Source organism: Diadema antillarum, unplaced genomic scaffold, assembly GCF_040938485.1.
Source record: "Diadema antillarum isolate AM-2024a unplaced genomic scaffold, OU_Dant_1.0 seq00000788_RagTag, whole genome shotgun sequence".
Taxonomy (NCBI): domain Eukaryota; kingdom Metazoa; phylum Echinodermata; class Echinoidea; order Diadematoida; family Diadematidae; genus Diadema; species Diadema antillarum.
The window spans coordinates 227,635-244,659 of NW_027271676.1; the positions used below are offsets into that span (position 1 = coordinate 227,635).

Sequence of the window (17,025 nt, forward strand, 5' to 3'; positions counted from 1 at the left end):
ATATCAGGTTATATTCAATGCAGACACAAAAGTGTAGAGATTGAAGAACAATGTAGTTTCTGGTTCTTTGATATTAAAGTGGAAAAAGCCGCTCTTCGGCTCCGTGAATCCTCATGTAATAACGCACTAGTTTTCACTCTTCACGTACAAGTATTTAGTATCTATCTCTCTCTCCCTCTCTCTCTCTTCAATTCAGAGGATGACTTATTTTCTGCGGTATAATTTTACAGACGTTAAAACAGATCTTCTAGAAAAAGATCTTAGTAAAACGTAAAGCAAACGTAATATTAACAATCACACACACATAAGAATACACACCACACAGTAATATGTCTCTGAACAAAGCTCGTATTATTAATTGGAAGAGGAAACTATTTAGGTCGGAGAAGGTCGGATATAAGGATAGCAGAATTTCTCAGTCCGGAGTCAGGTTCATTCTGTATAGACAGGCGTGTACCACTTCAGTTGGTAGCGAGGGAAAGGGAAAGAACGTGTGTGTAGTTTGAGAGTGGCATTCGTGCGACAGGACCCCTGGCTCGTGACTTCGGTCCCCAAGTCGCGCAGGAGATCGAGAAATCCACCCTGCCGAGCCGACAGGATGTCGGAGTTGGTGCCGTGACGGTTCAGTATGTCGACGTACCATTCCGCCTTTTCAGCCTTTGATCGAAGTCCGCCCATCGCTTTGATAAGGCTGTCGGTGGCCTTGTTGGACTCACTCTCGACGCGCGAAATCTTGGCCAGCAGCGATATGCGCTTCTCCTCCACCTGCTTCAGCAATTCCGCGCAGGTGGCCTGTGCGTCGTCGTTGACCTGCTTGCGCAACTGTTCCGCCGTCTCCGCAATCTCCTTCTTGTGCTGAAGAAAATCGACGGTGATCTTGTCGAAGCGCTCCGGTCCGACTTTGTCAACGAGCATTTGGGCTTCGACGAGAAAAGGCTTGAGGCCTTCGTTGATGTCGACACACGGGTGCAGACGATGTAAGTCGGTCTCCCGGCACTGTAGGCAGATGGCTACCTGACAGACGGTACACAAGAGCGAGATGGTGGAAGAAGGGTGAACCGGACATGCCGGGTTGGCCTTTTCTCGCTTAACGTCTATTAAGCTCTTCCCATTCTCGATGTCATCGACCTCCAGGATGGAGTGGCCGCGGGTCAGCGATAGCTTCTTGTGCGCGTCGACGCAGGAGCTGCAGATGAACTGATGACAATCGGCGCAATACGACGCCACCTTGCAGTCGTTCTCCTGACAAGATTCGCACACCAGTCTCTCGCGATCTTTCGCCTTTTCTCTCACCTTCTGAGTAAAGTCCATGCTATCGATTTTGATATCGGCGACGATGTTAGGAAAAACGTACTGCCGAGATTCCGGAGTTTTGCTTCCCTTTCCATCGCGTTCGCAGACTGGGCACGTCAGCTTAAATTCGTAATCCGTCTGCGCCGTGTCGTGGGCGGTGAACATATGTGTGGCTACACGAAACATTCCCGTCGCAACATTGGCGATTATACCCCGCTGCTCACTTGAGTTTCTTTCTCTTTTTTCCTTCAAACATGCCTTGCAGAAGGAGTGAAAGCAGCGCAGAAAGTGCCCGTCTTGTAATTTCCCATTGCAAATACCGCAGGTGAGATCTTCTTTAAAACTCTCGGGAGAAGATTTTGACAACGCCATTTCTCCTGTGGTTGTTTCGCAGTGGTTTGTTGTGCTTCACTCACGATGGAAAAAGAAAATATGGCGTCAATGTTTATTGACCCTGTCGAGGAACTATCGACGGCTCTTTCGTACGTGCGTGCTTGAGCTAGCGGGCACAGGGCAACTACAGACTGTATGTTGTATATGAATGGCCATTCTTATGCAGATTACATGTACGTACATAGGAACAAAACAACAAAGAACACAATCAACCATGCACACTCCGCATAATTCACCTGCGTTCATTGAAAGGGAACCGAACGAAATAAAACCGGTTTTGGCAAATCCGGGAAATCCCCTCAGTGGGAGGAGAGAGAGTTCTTGCGTGTGCACTCAAAAGAACTTTCCCATAGCCTTTAAAGGGGAAATCCGGAACAAAAAAGTCCTTCTACAAAAGAAAGAGTTGATGACACCCCAACAGTAACAGTTAAACTTAATCAGATGAAATTGAAGAAAGTTCTGAAATTGTGAAGTTTCGCTAATTTTCACGAAACAGTTCTTGAACAGTCAATATTAATGAAAAATGAAATAAAAATTGAATTGAATTGAATTGAATTGAATATGCAGATAGTATATGGATGATGCCACCCCCTCACATAGTTATATTTGCCATGAGGAAGTCGTGGAATTTTTAGTTTCTTGATCAAATGCAATTGTGCCCCAGTCTCAAATCCTGACATATCCGACTGATCATTATTCCATAGGTAGTCAGCCAGGAATTACATTATGTTTTACACTTTTAGATAGCAGAAAGACTGAATTTTTGTCCTTTTATACCTAATTAATGAACCGTCACGAGGGGATGACATCATTAGCTCACTCATTTGCATATCAGCGGTATGGGAACCGGTTTGTAGCGATTAGCAAAACTTCACAATGTCATAATTTCCCTCATTATATTTCTCCGATTTTCAGTGTTGTACTAGTACACTTAGAATTTTACTCTTTCTTAAAAATCAGACCAACTCATAACTGGCCCGGAATTCCCCTTTAAGACCCCGTCAAACTTAGCAAAATGCCCAATGAATGCCCAGCGAATTCGGAAATTATAAGATAGGTCTGCTTATATATTAGAATAGTTCGCAACATGTTTGGCATCTGTATTATTTTGTATTCATTACCTTTTTGTGGGGATTCGCAGAGATACGCTGGAACCGCTCTTTTCTTTTCTTTTCCTTTTTTTCTTGGGGGGGGGGGGGGGAGACATGCTGAAAAAAAAGTCGGCTCCAGAGTGTCTTATGAACAGTTAGTGAATACAAGGAACGTGAAGCATACGAACTATTCTAGCATTAGAACGGATGCGAACGTATATCGTCAAATTCTCAAATTCGTTGGGCATGTGCTCTTGTGTGACGGGGCCTTGAGTAAACAAAAATACAGAATGCCGAAACTAGCACGACGTGTGACTTTTCATAGGCTCGCTTTTTAATAGGCCCTATTTGTGTGTGTGTGTGTGTGCAGATGTAAAGTAATGTATGTCAATTAGCGCAGGGCTCCCTTGTAAGCAAGCCTTTGTGGAACTGAATGGGACTACCCTGCTTTTAAAAAAGACTTAATAAATAAATACGAATGTACAACTAGTTTTATTGCTGTTATTTCTTTTGATTGCACCAACCTTTCTCCCCGTCTCTCTCTCTCTCTCTCTCTGGTAATGATTGATTGTTTTGAATTGTAATTGATTTTGTATTGTATGTTTTCTGTCAAATGAAATAGTAATAATAATAATGATAATAATAATAATAATAATGATAATAATAATGATAGTAACAATAATAATAACAACAATAACAATACACTTCTCTTTCTTTTCATATACTTTTTTTTTCATTCTCAAGTCTCCGTTTATAGGTGCTAATTTCTAATGTGTTTTTAATGTGATTTTTAATTGTAGGTCCTAATATGTAATTTGTTTTATATGCTTTGCAACTTTGCAATTTTGTTATGAATTTCACTCTCCAACTTTAGTTTTGTGTCAATTTTAGGTAAACTTTCACTTTTAAATTTCGGACTTTTGATGAGTGACAATGAAAACCGAATTGAATGAATGAATCAATCATGCCATGATTCAGGGTGATCTCCTTTACCGTATTACTTGTGTAATATTACGAAGCTTTAGATTTTTGTGGCGCGGACGTTCAGAGGAAAAAAAAAAAAACTTGTTCAGAGCATGAGCAAAATTGTTCATCAAAATCGGTTAATAGCTCGCGTCGGCTGAGTTTACATTATGCGTTCTATGGGCTACTAGTATTTCTAGGTCCGCTCAATTTATGACGGAGAGAGCGTACTTGATGCGCCAATCGATAAAATATGGGGGCGCCATTTTACTTTGTATAGGTTGCGTCTCCGCGTTATCTAAGGCTACACTATAGGGCTCACACCTGTAAATAAAATGGAATGTCCCAGACCCCTTCACAAATTTGTACCAAAGTTACCAAAATAAATGACGAAAAAAATTAATTAAAAATCAATAATGCAGTTTGGCATAGTACTGAATAGCTGCAGATATTGAGTATGAATTCCTCTACAAACTGCATTTTGGTTTGAAGATGAAAGCTTTTCTCATGGAATTTGAAGGGACTATATTTCATTGGGTGCGTCTACGGAAAAGAGGTGATATTTTGAGTGAAAAGAACTCGTAGTCTGGCTTTGCGGACCCTTGGACAGACTTTGAGCCGAAGAACCTGCCTTGGAAATTTGATGGATGACAGGGTATAGCTCACTTATCCAGGTTAGTGAAGATGAAACACCTCATTTCTCCCAGCTATTTTACAGACTTTTTTGAAATTTGAATTTTAACACACGTCTCTATGGGGAATTATATTTACCCGTGTGAGCTTTAGTCTGGGCTCCGTCCCCTTTTCCTTGGTGCGATAAACCAAGAGAGGGCGCAAATTTTCTGATTGCGATAATCGTGAGACTGCGCGCCCTACGAAGTTCTCGGGTATCACAGTTCTCGGCGTATCGCAATCATCGGGTGTCACGCCCTCGTAGGGTTGTCGCGAACACTGAATCACCGCTACAAGTAGAAATCGAGTTCAGAAGATAGACCAAGAAGGTTCAAGAGATGGAGTAACAACAGTGTTATTCCCTTTGATCCCTTTTTTGATGCCGCCACTATGGAAAATTTGAAGTATGTGCTTAACTGGAGCTGACTCACAGATAGGAAGACAATTGATTCATGTGGCATTGCATCATGATTCGTCACTCTCAATGGAAGATATGTCTTTATGATGGTAGTTACTTTTCGCTGTCCCTTCTTATGAAACATGAGCGGTACATAAATGTACAGACACAGGGATGTGCGAATAAAAATTCCACAAAAATTGATGAAATAAAATTTAAAATTACCCGACTTTACATGTTTTTACACTAATTTATCATATAAAATGAATAAAGAACTACACTTAGATTGATTAGAGATTAAGATTATACCATATCAGTTTCATCTGTCGGAAGTGATCGGAAAGATGATAAAATTGACTTTCTAGTAAGGGTAGGCGGGTTCAAATATTTGCACAACGTACGGCTCAGATTTACACTTTTTGACATAATTCTGGACAGGAGTTACTTTCTTTTTCATATGACTTATTACTAGCTGAAATTTAATTCCTTTTACACAAAAACAAACAAAATAAAGCCGACATTATATCAGCGTTTTAAATGAAGCATCTCCTTGCTCGGAAAGACGGCTGCATCGAACCCCGATCATCAAAGTCACAAATGCACCTGTGGAATTCTTTTGTACATCAAAGGAAAACTGACAGCTGTTTGAATGTTTGCAGCCAGTTGGAACTCAATTTCTGAAACCTCCTTGGATAGACTAAGGCTACACATGCTACAAGACGCAGAGAGAGAGAGAGAGAGAGAGAGAGTGAGAGAGAGAGAGAGAGAGAGAGAGAGAGAGAGAGAGAGAGAGAGAGAGAAGAGAACCTCTAACACAATCGTCTCAAACGTCCGCGTCCCAAATCTAAAGTTCCCTATTTTGGTAGCGGGGAAGTGGTAGTTTGCAAGCACAAACCCTTGTTTGGTTGTAAACATAATAAAAGAATCTTGAGCCCTCCCTAAACAACCCCACCTTTGAAAAGCACGTGAAAAGGATTGTGTTATTTTGGTTGTTGAAATGGGGATTCGTGCTTTAACGTTTGAGAGATAATTAGAAACCACGTATGAAATATGAAAGAGAATATAATTCTAAGAGGAATTCAAAGTTTATTTGATGAAAATCGGTTTTGAAATGGCTTAGATATCCAAAAACAAAGTACCTTACAAAATTGAAAAAAAACAACAACAATGAAATACACAAAGAAAGTACATGAAATTCGAAAAGAATGCCACACAGTCGTTCTCAAAACGTTTCATCAATACAATCATATTTGATAGTGAAAATTTAAACAGATTAATCAGTGCTTAAAGTTTACGTTGGTGATAGAGGAACATGGCTGGTACATGTATAGAAATTATAGGTTACTGGAATACTGAGTATCAGAGTGCCGAAGGGGTGTTCGGAAAAATATTTTAGATATGAGTTAATTATATCCTTTGTTCTTTTACGTACATACATTACTCGCTTAGTATAAATGTTGTGTTTTTCCTCCCTGGAATGAGCTCTAAACTGAACGAAATTATCGTTTTTTGAATGTTTCTTGTCAGAACTTTCGAATGTACGTTTTGTTCAATTTCTAAATCTACCCAGCTTACCTTTTCTGGCTAATTCCCATTATCAGGCCTAATCATTTAAAGGAAACCAAAGCCCAAACATAAATGTGAATTGAGTGGAAACAGCAATATTAGTAAAACACGAGAGTTTGAGGAAAATCGGACAATCCGTTCAAAAGTTATGATTTTTTTTTAAGTTTCCGCTCCGTCATCGCTGGATAGTAAGACTACTAAATAAAGTTCATGACATCATTATGAACAACAATATAAAGAAAATATAAGGATAAATCCACAAAATTTCATTTTTCATGAAAAAAAAACACATTCCATTGACTTGCTACCGACATTTATAATGACTACTGACAAATGTTATATTTTGCTATCCATGTATCATGCCTTCAAACGCATGTCGAATTTATACTTTTTGTACATTCTTATGAAAGAAGTGAAAATAAAGCCTTTGAATTTGAATTTGAATGTATGTTAAAGGTTATTATTCCCCCTGCTTTCTGAAAGAATTAAGTCAAGTGCTCTTCCATTATGTTGGAAAAGTGAAAATATGTCAAAATTTCTTTATATTCTATTTATATTGTTGTCCATAATGACGTCATGAAGTATAGTAGTCTCCTTATTCAGCGATGACAGCACCGAAACTTTAAAAATTCATAACTTTTGAATTGATTGCTTTCACTCAATCCACATTCAAATTTTGGTTTTGGTTTCCTTTAATCAAGGTTCAAAATGATATTCTAACTCTTGTAATTTCATTAAAACAGTAAAATATCATTGAAATAGGAACAGGACAATTGAAAAGGCATCTTCTGAAATCTTTAAAGTAACGTATATATGGATTAATAGTGCTGATGTTAGACTGTCTGTTTAGATATATTTTTCTTTCTTTATAACGCCATTACAGCAAGGAAATATTCGTTTTCTGAAGAGTACAGGTGTACTAACAGTGCAAGGCGAGAAAAGTAATTTAGGAATATGACCGGCACGGGCCGCGGCCGTGCTGCATAAGAGTTGAGATTAGACATAAGTCAGAAATTGAACATAAGTCTGTAAATACTCGATTCTAATTGGCTGATACCAGACTTATGTTTGGTTTTGCTGACTCATGTGTGATTTCATCTTCTCATGCAACAGGGCTCAGGATATTGTGTCATCCCATCCTATGTGTGTGCATGTATGTATACATGTGTGCGCCAGGCGTGTTTGTGTGTGTGTGTGTGTGTGTGTGTGTGTGTGTGTGTGTGTGTGTGTGTGTGTGTGTGTGAGTGTGTGTATGTGGGTGTGTCGTTCATGGCTTTACTCTCTAGATACTTGAGAAGGAATACGTTGTCGACGACGACAACAACAACAACAACAACAACAACAACAACAACAACAACAACAACAACAATCCCGCATGGTATTGGAAACTATTTTCGTACGTGCCGCTGCTTGGTGACGGTGCACGCTCGTTGTCACGATGTCAATCCTGAAATGAGTGAGCTCAGAGCAAACTCTCCTCTCCATCAAAGATGCAAAGGAACGACGCATGGTTTCCATGACAACTGGAAGATCTCCTCGTTTTAGACCCCATCAGTGTGAATTGCCTTAGTCGTGCCAAGGTTAGCAAGATAACAGATATGTTCGCAGGAGGATTATCTATTATCTAAGGGACATTTCAGACGATTAATATAGGTTCATATCATGTGGTACATAAAGTGATAGCGCCATGTATAGATTGATGGAATCTATTATGGCCCGTGAGCAGATACACCAATACTCTTACACAACCAAAATATAATAAACTGAAGAGGAATGATGGCTCACATATTCCAGTAAAGAAGCAATGTCATACTAATACGATGCCACTGACTTAGAAAAGTTCACCCTTGTAGAATTTGTTGATGTTCTCTTCTGTTCTTCTGCTTCCATATGTGAAACTGCTGTGTCATCATCCTCGTTCAATGTGGTTTGATATGAATTTTGAAAACATTTTTATTCCTCATCCCAATTACTTTAAATGTGGAAACTCTGTACCCAGTATAACCAATTTATGTTCAAATGCAAAAACCTAAAAAATCCTCTGGAGGACGACCTTTATGAAAAAAAAAGCACACTGTCATCTTCAATGGACAGTCGCTGAGGTAAGGGCTGTAATTCATTGTGTGTACGTGTTTGTGTGCAGTGTGAGTGTGCGACTTTTTGTTTTTGTTTCAAGAAGGCATCAATACATAACTGCATAACACTGAGAAGTGATTTTTAGTTTGTATGCTTTGTTTGTTTTTTTTTTTCTAACTCGTATGATGTGAGCATGAGGAAAAACTAGCAAGCCATCAGTTATTGATTTCATGTTGGTTGGCGTATTTGATCGTAAATCTGCAGTACAATCTTTGTGGAATAAAGGATCCATTATACACACACACACACACACACACACACACACACACATATATATATATATATATATATATATATATATATATATATTTCTCCTTCCTTTCTCATATCTTATATATATATATATATATATATATATATATATATATATATATATATATATATATTATATATATATAATATATGTATATAGTGGAATGATGCTGATGATTTTTTTTTCACCGAACGCTTCTGTCATCTTCGGAAGAATGATATAATTGAGACAAAGAAGACAGTGGATGTCGCACGATACCGGCTGTTGGTAGAAGCTTTCGACCTCAGGTCTTCGTCATAGATTTATTGTCTGTTTGTACAAAATGGAATAGAGGCTTTGAGCATAATAAACCATACGAAGTAATGAGCATAATACATTGGGTGTTGTTTCACCATGAGTTAACTTGGCATTATTTGCCCATTACTTCATATGTTTTTAATGCTCAAAGCCTCTATTCCATTTTGTATGAACAGTCAATAAAGCTGACGAAGACCCGAGGTCGAAAGCTTTTATCAGCAGCCGGCATCGTGCGACATCTGTCTTTATTGTCTCAATTATATGTATGTATGTATAGATATGTACATATGTATAGATATATACACACATATATATTATATATATATATATATATATATATATATATATATATATATATATACATATATATATATATATATATATGTGTGTGTATATCAGTAGATAATTTTATGTGTTACAACAATATTGATAATAAAAACAGTTGACACAATCCTCTTCATGCTTTGGTGCTATCACTGATTGCACGAAAGCTCTACAAACCTGTGGAAAAGAGAGATAAATGAATAGTATGCGTGATAAAAATCAGCGAAATACCTTTTGATACACCTATAGTTTTCAGATGTGGATCATGCAAAATCGATTTTCACTCCAGCAGCGAGAGATAGCGTTCTGTGTGGTGCTGCTCGTCTGTCCGTGCGTGTCATGGGGAGCGGGGCGGGCCAATCTGACGCCGATTCGGCGATCGATAAACGAAGCTCCCACGGCCTGGTGATGTATGTCAGATTTCCCTTCTATTTTGTAATCTCTATGATAAAAGAGATAAGATAATATCTCTCCTTGAGAGTCAGTGTTATTGGTCCCCCTGTCTCTCTCTCTCTCTCTCTCTCTCTCTCTTCTCTCTTGTAAATCGAACAATTAGACAGTGCTGCAAGTATTTTGAGAATTTCAATACATGTACTTGGAATAAACTTCAAATTCAATGGTGCAGGTTGTTTGTAAGTCATAACTTGACTTGCATAAATATGGACACAAGATATTCTGCCTCCTAATTATCGGATACACTGGACGTGGTAGGAAAAGCCAAAGGGGTGGGTATATCGAGTTATTAAGCAGAAAGACCAAGATTAAAATCATTCTCCCTGAAGAGGGGAAGACAGCCTATAGCAGTATTGATCAAGAAAAGACAGTGTTTGTGATTCTTGCCTTTTTCGTCAATGAAATTGTGAAATCTTCTCAATTTATCACATTGTTTATATTAGAATACTGTGCTCAGTCACGCTTTCCTCACTGAGCGTGGATTTTCATGACTGACAGTTGAATAAATTTTCTTCTTGTGGTTTATAGAGGGATAGTACAGTATTGGTTGAGGTGAAGATTCAGCTTTTAATTTTTTGCAAGATTCTTAAAAACCACTTTTGATAGTGAAATGTTAAAAGGCATACAATGCCCAGATAAATTCAAAGTATATTTGATAAAAATCGGTTTTGAAACGGCTGAGATATCCCCCAAAACAAGGTAAAACAAAGTGATCGTAATAAAAGTTCAGCCCCACCTTTGATTAGGATCTTTTTGTTTCGGATGTCTCAGGCACTTCAAAAACAATTTTCTTCGAATAAACTTGGAATTCTTTGTAGAATTATATGCTCTTTCATATTCCATAAGATGTTTCTCATTAACTCATAAAAACAATCATCAAAAAGTGCTGGACACCCGAAACCTCTTCTCAACCGAAACTGTACCATCCCTTTAACAATGTGAACAACAATCAAAATATCGACAACTTCATTTTCAGTTTACTCCCCCTTCTTATCTCTTCATCGCTATCGCTTCCTATCTACCTCTCTCATCTCCCCCTTTTTAAGGATGTGTGTGTGTGTGTGTGTGTGTGTGTGTGTGTGTGTGTATCTGTGTGTGTGCTCTGATTATGTACCTCCTCCCTCGTACATATTCAAGCAGGCACAGTTGATGCACCAATCACACCGTCAATGCATTTTCATACTTGCATTTTCCTGTTGTTGTTTCTTATTTCCTTTAAACTCGCCTTGCGACAACACAGCCCTTTCCTTCTCAAGCGGTTTGTAGTTGGCCATCAAAAACCTGCCAGTGAAGACGCATAGATATACACACACACAAACAGTGACTACTGCCACACTTCATTCCGTCACCATTATCCACTGCAGCTCTTGCATCTTTCCTGACCATCGCAATAGGGATTCACTGATATCAGTGAAATAAATTTTCTTCTAATTGTATCAAAATCACTGTTTCTTGCTTGTTTACTTTCTGCAAGACAAGTGTCGGGCAACACTTACGCTAGCAGCATCGTCTTCATTGTCATCACCATTTCGCCATGTTCGCGTTGATGATGGCAGTGCTCGTCGTCGCTCTATGTGGAGAAGTTTGCAATGTGCATTGCACAGGTGAGGAGCGATAGATTGCCAGCGAATTATGTCCTCCTGAAAATGACGATTGGAGGAAAATAACGGCTTTAAGGCATGCTATAGTATTGGTTGAGGTGAGGATTCGACTTTTAACTTTTAGTGAGATACTGAGAAATCATGTTATATGAAATATTATCAAAGAGCTTCCAATTTTTTAGAGTAATTTAAAGTTTATTTGGCGAAGATCGGCTTTGGAATGCTTGAGATGTAAAAAAAAAACACACACACACACAAAGTGACACAAAAAATAATGGCTTTGATAAAACGTGTGTCCCATCATTTATGACAACTTTGTTTTTGGATATCTCAGCCATTTCAAAACAGAGATTTCATTTTAAAAATCCTTTAAAATTTTCTTAGAATTGCATGCTCTTTGATATTTCATAAGTGGTTTCTAATTATCTCAGAAAAAACTTGCAACATGAATACCCATCTCAACCACAACTACACCATCCCTTTAGCAATGTTTACGTTGAGTAAAATCAAAAACGCAATCGATACAGCGGATAAGATCCTAAAAGTCTTATCAATACATCATGGTCGTCTGCAATCTTTTACGGTCATTTTCTTTACCATCATCTTTTGCTTAATCTTTTTTTTCTTTATCAATCGCAAATAATATTCGTGTTTTTCTTTCTCTATCTCTTTTTTCTCTCAGATGCTGAATTCGACATCCGCCTTGTCAGTGGAAGTGGAGACTATGAGGGCCTCGTCGAAATCTTCAACGGGACCTCCTGGGGCTCCGTGTGCGGCAGTGACGGATGGGACCAGCCCAATGCCGACACAGTGTGTAAAATCTTGGGATACGAGAGGGCCTTCGGTATTACTATCGACGATACGTTTGGCTCGCGGAGCGGACCAGTGCACTTCGAGTCGTTGGGTTGCTCCGGTGACGAGGCGAGCTTAGCGGACTGCGCACGGCTGTCCGTCGACTCCGGTGCATGTCGAGCCGACGGCCATGGTGACGCTGGTGTCGTGTGTCAATATGGTAAAAAGCGCCAGATCCGAGGCAAAAATCATTCTCCAAAAAAGTACCACTCCCTCTTGGGTTAAACATTGAATATTTCGCCATGAGTTTTCTACGCATTTTATTTAAATGTTTCTGTTTGTTCGATTTGACATTTACATAGGCGTCACCAGGGGGGGGGGGGGGGGGGGGGGGGGGGTGCGTTGGGTGCGAACGCACCCCCCTTCAGACCCTAAAAAAAAAAAAAAAAAAAAAAAAACTTCAGTCTGCGAGCGACCTCAACGCCGGACCCTAAATAATTATTAATTTTCTTTTTTTTTTTGAAATTTTGCATCGGGGACAAAAAAAAAAAAAAAAAAATCGTGGGCAAAAACAATTCGCACCCCTGGTTCTGGCAGCACTCATTTTATACATATCTACCAGTACAAGTGTATACAGTGTTTACTATTTAGATAGATTTTGGACATCCTTCCCATGCTTGGTCACTTCGACGCCACCTCGTTGGTCATACCTCCCCCAGTCATGAACATAAACCGACACCCTTGACTACCAGTGGCGGATCCAGGGGGAGGGGCGCACCGGGCGTTCCCCCCCCCCCCCGCCCCTTCTTAATTTCCGAAGCGAAAAAAAGTATAGCTACAAACGGCAGTTTTTGGACTGTAAAATGTCAAAATTGTCAAGCTCGCTCGCTCCGCTCGCTGGCATTTAGTCGTAATGCCATTCTCCTGAAGTTGCTGCCAGTAATTGCCGGCAGTTCCACAAGGTGCGCCCCCCCCCCTTACTGCAAAAAAAGATATGGCTACAAACGGCAGTTTTCGGACTGTAAAGTGTCACAATTTTCAAGCTCGCTCGCTCCGCTCGCTCGCATTTAAATTCTCCTGATATTGCTGCCAGTAATTGCCAGCAGTTGCGCCCGGTGCGCCCCCCTTAATTTCGAAAGCAAAAAAGATATAGCTTCAAACGGCAGTTTTGGGACTGTAAAATGTCAAAATTTTCAAGCTCCCTCGCATTTAATCTTTATGCAATTCCCCTGATGTTGCTGCCAGTAATTGCCAGCAGTTGCACCCGGTCGCATGCGCTCCACCCCCCCTTAATTTCCAAAGCGAAAAAATATGGCTAAGAACGGCAGTTTTTGGACTGTAAAATGTACAATTTTCAAGCTCGCTCGCATTTAATCGTTATGCAATTCACCTGATGTTGCTGCCAGTAATTGCCAGCAGTTCCGCCCGGTGCGCCCCCCTCCCTTAATTTCCAAAGCGAAAAAATATGGCTAAGAACGGCAGTTTTTGGACTGTTAAATGTCAAAATTTTCAAGCTCGCTCTCTTCGCTAGCTCGCATTTAATCGTTATGCAATTCACCTGATGTTGCTGCCAGTAATTGCCAATAGTTGCGTCCGGTTGCATGCGCTCCACCCTCCCCCCCCCCCCCCCTCCTTAATTTCCAAAGCGAAAAAATGTGGCTAAGAACGGCAGTTTTTGGACTGTAAAATGTACAATTTTCAAGCTCGCTCGCATTTAATCGTTATGCTATTCACCTGATGTTGCTGCCAGTAATTGCCAGCAGTTCCGCCCGGTGCGCCCCCCTCCCTGAATTTCCAAAGCGAAAAAATATGGCTAAGAACGGCAGTTTTTGGACTGTAAAATGTAAAATTTTCAAGCTCGCTCTCTTCGCTCGCTCGCATTTAATCGTTATGCAATTCACCTGATGTTGCTGCCAGTAATTGCCAGCAGTTCCACCCGGTGCGCCCCCTCCCTTGATTTCCAAAGCGAAAAAGTATGGCTAAGAACGGCAGTTTTTGGACTGTAAAATGTAAAATTTTCAAGCTCGCTCGCATGTAATCGTTAAGCCATTCTCCCGATATTGCTGCCAGTAATTTGTCGTTTCACAGCGTCATTCCATAATCCATTTATAGGGGGACAACCCCCTCCCACAACCTCCCCCTTGCTCGTTCCGCTTGTTCGGGCTCGGTAGCGTTCATGACATCAGTGTAAGAATTATTACTAGAAGTTTATTGGAATTATACCATTTATAGGCAAATTGTTCAATAACAATTTACTTCAAAATGTACTGATACCTTAAACAAGTGGGACTGTTTCAAGTCGATAAAACACGCAAAATACCTGCATCAAATTGCACCATTTACAACATAAAAATGCAAAAAGTGCTCACCGTGGGAGGGGGACACTCCCTCCCACATCCTCCCCCTCGCTCACCCCTCTCGCTCTTGCTTGGCCGCGTTCATGATATTCAGTGTAAATATTAAAACAGGAAGTTTATTTGGATGATATTATTTTATAGGCAAATTGTTCGATAATAATCTACATTAAAATATACTGCTTTACTTTAAACAAGTGGGACTGTTTCAAGTCGATAAAACAAGCAAAACATGCATCAAATCCCCCCTCGCTCTCTCCGCTTGCTCGGGCTCGGTCGCGTTCATGACATGAGTGTAAGAACCAATACAAGAAGTTTATTGAAATGATATAGGCACATTGTTCAACAACAAATTCCATCAAATATGTACTGCTACCTTAAACAAGTGGGACTGTTTCAAGTTGATAAAGACACGCAAAAAGCCTGCATCAAATTGCACCATTTACAACATCAGAATGCAAAAAGTTCTCACCGTGGGAGGGGTGGGGGGGGGGGGACAACAGGCACTTCCACACCCCGCATCCCTCGCATACTAACACCCCCCCCCCCCCCCCGCCCCAAGATGAAATCCTAGCTACGCCGGTGCCCTTTCCCCGCTTGGTTTCCCTCAAAAACAGTAAAAGTCTAGGGATTTAGAGCTTCCTATATTCCAAAGTCTGTCCAAAAAAACAACAAACAAACATCTCGTTACATTAGGGTCAAAACGCACCCTCCTTGAAAAAAAGCTGGTGACGCCCCTGCATTTATGATGCGGTCTCCAGCAGTTATTCATTCACGTAATGATTGTCTAAACATATTCATTGTGAAATATACTTTCAAATTACATTCGGAGAAATCTACTGGCATCTAAACAATTTCATGACTCTAAAATGTCAAATCGCAGAATAAAAATGCAGATTATTTAATCCGTGTTTTTATCCAAACTTTTGACGTTTTCTTCCGATATCTTTCTTTGAAATTGAGTTACCACTTATAAGAGACTTCGATCTAATCGAAATGGAACCGTCTAATAAATAGATTGTCACCGCACGTATTGCAGATTCAAAGCTGGAGGTACGCTTAGTCAGGGGGAACCGGTCGAGCAACGGGCAGGTCGAGGTCAAGTTTCGCGGAGAGTGGCTCGGCATCTGCGGTAACAGCTTCTGGACCTTCAACGACGGCGATATTGTCTGCAAGATGGCCGGGTTCGGCCGCGTTGACATATTGTACCGCAACAACGTCTTCGGCGAGTCCGAGACGCCACTCCTCATCGACCGCGTCGACTGCCCCGGCACGGGCGATAACATTTCTCTTTGTGCCTTACACAGACGAGGCATCTGCAACAGCAAAGACTATGCAGGCCTTTTCTGCGATGCAGGTGAGTCTCTGCATAATCTTATCCTTTCTTAGTTTAAAGATTTGTTCATTTTTTCTCGACCCAGGTGTATAAATGGGTACCTAGCAATGCTAGGAGTTCAACACTGAAGAGGCTATGCTGGATAATTAAAACATTATTATTATTATTAGCATTAGCATTAGTATTAGTCTTATCACTATTATTATCATTATTATTATCATTACATGTATTTACATTGGTTATTCTGTGCATGTACCTTTTATCCAAAAAAAAAAATGCTTTCATCTATTGTCATATATTTCATCTATTCGTTCTTTGTTAATCTACATCAAATACTTTCACTCATCAAGCAACGAAGGGTGTTTATAGATTGCTCATCTGTTATTTCACAGGTCCGTCAAAATAATCTATCTGTGTAACATCCAGTTATCTATTCATTCATAATTCCATGACCCATCAATTTCTCACCGATTGATTACTCTGCTGGAAAGAACACAGTGTCCCACAGTGTGAGAAACACAGTTTGAACACAGTGTGAGAAACACAGTGGGAACACAGTGTGAAATCTCTTCATACTGTTAAATTCGATCGTTTTAACAGTGTGAACACAATGCGAGTCATCAATTCACAATGTGAAATACAGCATCACTATGTGAACATTCTGTGAAAACCACACCACGGTGTGAAATCATTTTCACACTGTTAAATTCGAGCGTTTTCACAGAGTCGACTATGTGAACACACTGTGAAAACACTGTGGGACACTTTGTTCTTTATAGTAGGGTAGCATTTAATATAAATATATTCCTCACGTGGATAATTTGCACCACACATGTTTACTTCTCAGAATTCCATATAATACCATTCCGTATCGACAAGGAAAATAAAAGAAGATTTTAATGACAAATGTATGCTTCAGAAACGCGACTGAGTGACTGAGAAAAGATGAAGGGAACTTTCACTCACGTAGTTCATGATAAATCAAAATCTTGGCATTGTTGATTTCGCAGACGACGTTATCAATCTGCGACTAGAGAATGGTACGTCCCCTCATGAAGGTCGACTCGAAATCGCCGTGGACGGCGACTTCCAGGGCGTTTGTGG

At 40.0% G+C, this 17,025-nt stretch overlaps 1 protein-coding gene across 1 annotated transcript; it reads right to left on the reverse strand.

The window, feature by feature from the left end:
• Window positions 1-432: 432 nt before the first annotated feature.
• Window positions 433-1,665, reverse strand: LOC139739197 (uncharacterized). Its single transcript, XM_071649812.1, has one exon. The coding sequence runs from the start codon at window positions 1,663-1,665 to the stop codon at window positions 433-435; it is 1,233 nt and encodes a 410-aa protein (XP_071505913.1).
• Between the last annotated feature and the right edge of the window lie 15,360 nt (window positions 1,666-17,025).

Coding starts and splice junctions, on each gene's coding strand:
- LOC139739197 (XM_071649812.1), bottom strand. CDS start 1,665: ATGGCGTTGTCAAAATCTTCTCCCGAGAGTTTTAAAGAAGATCTCACC.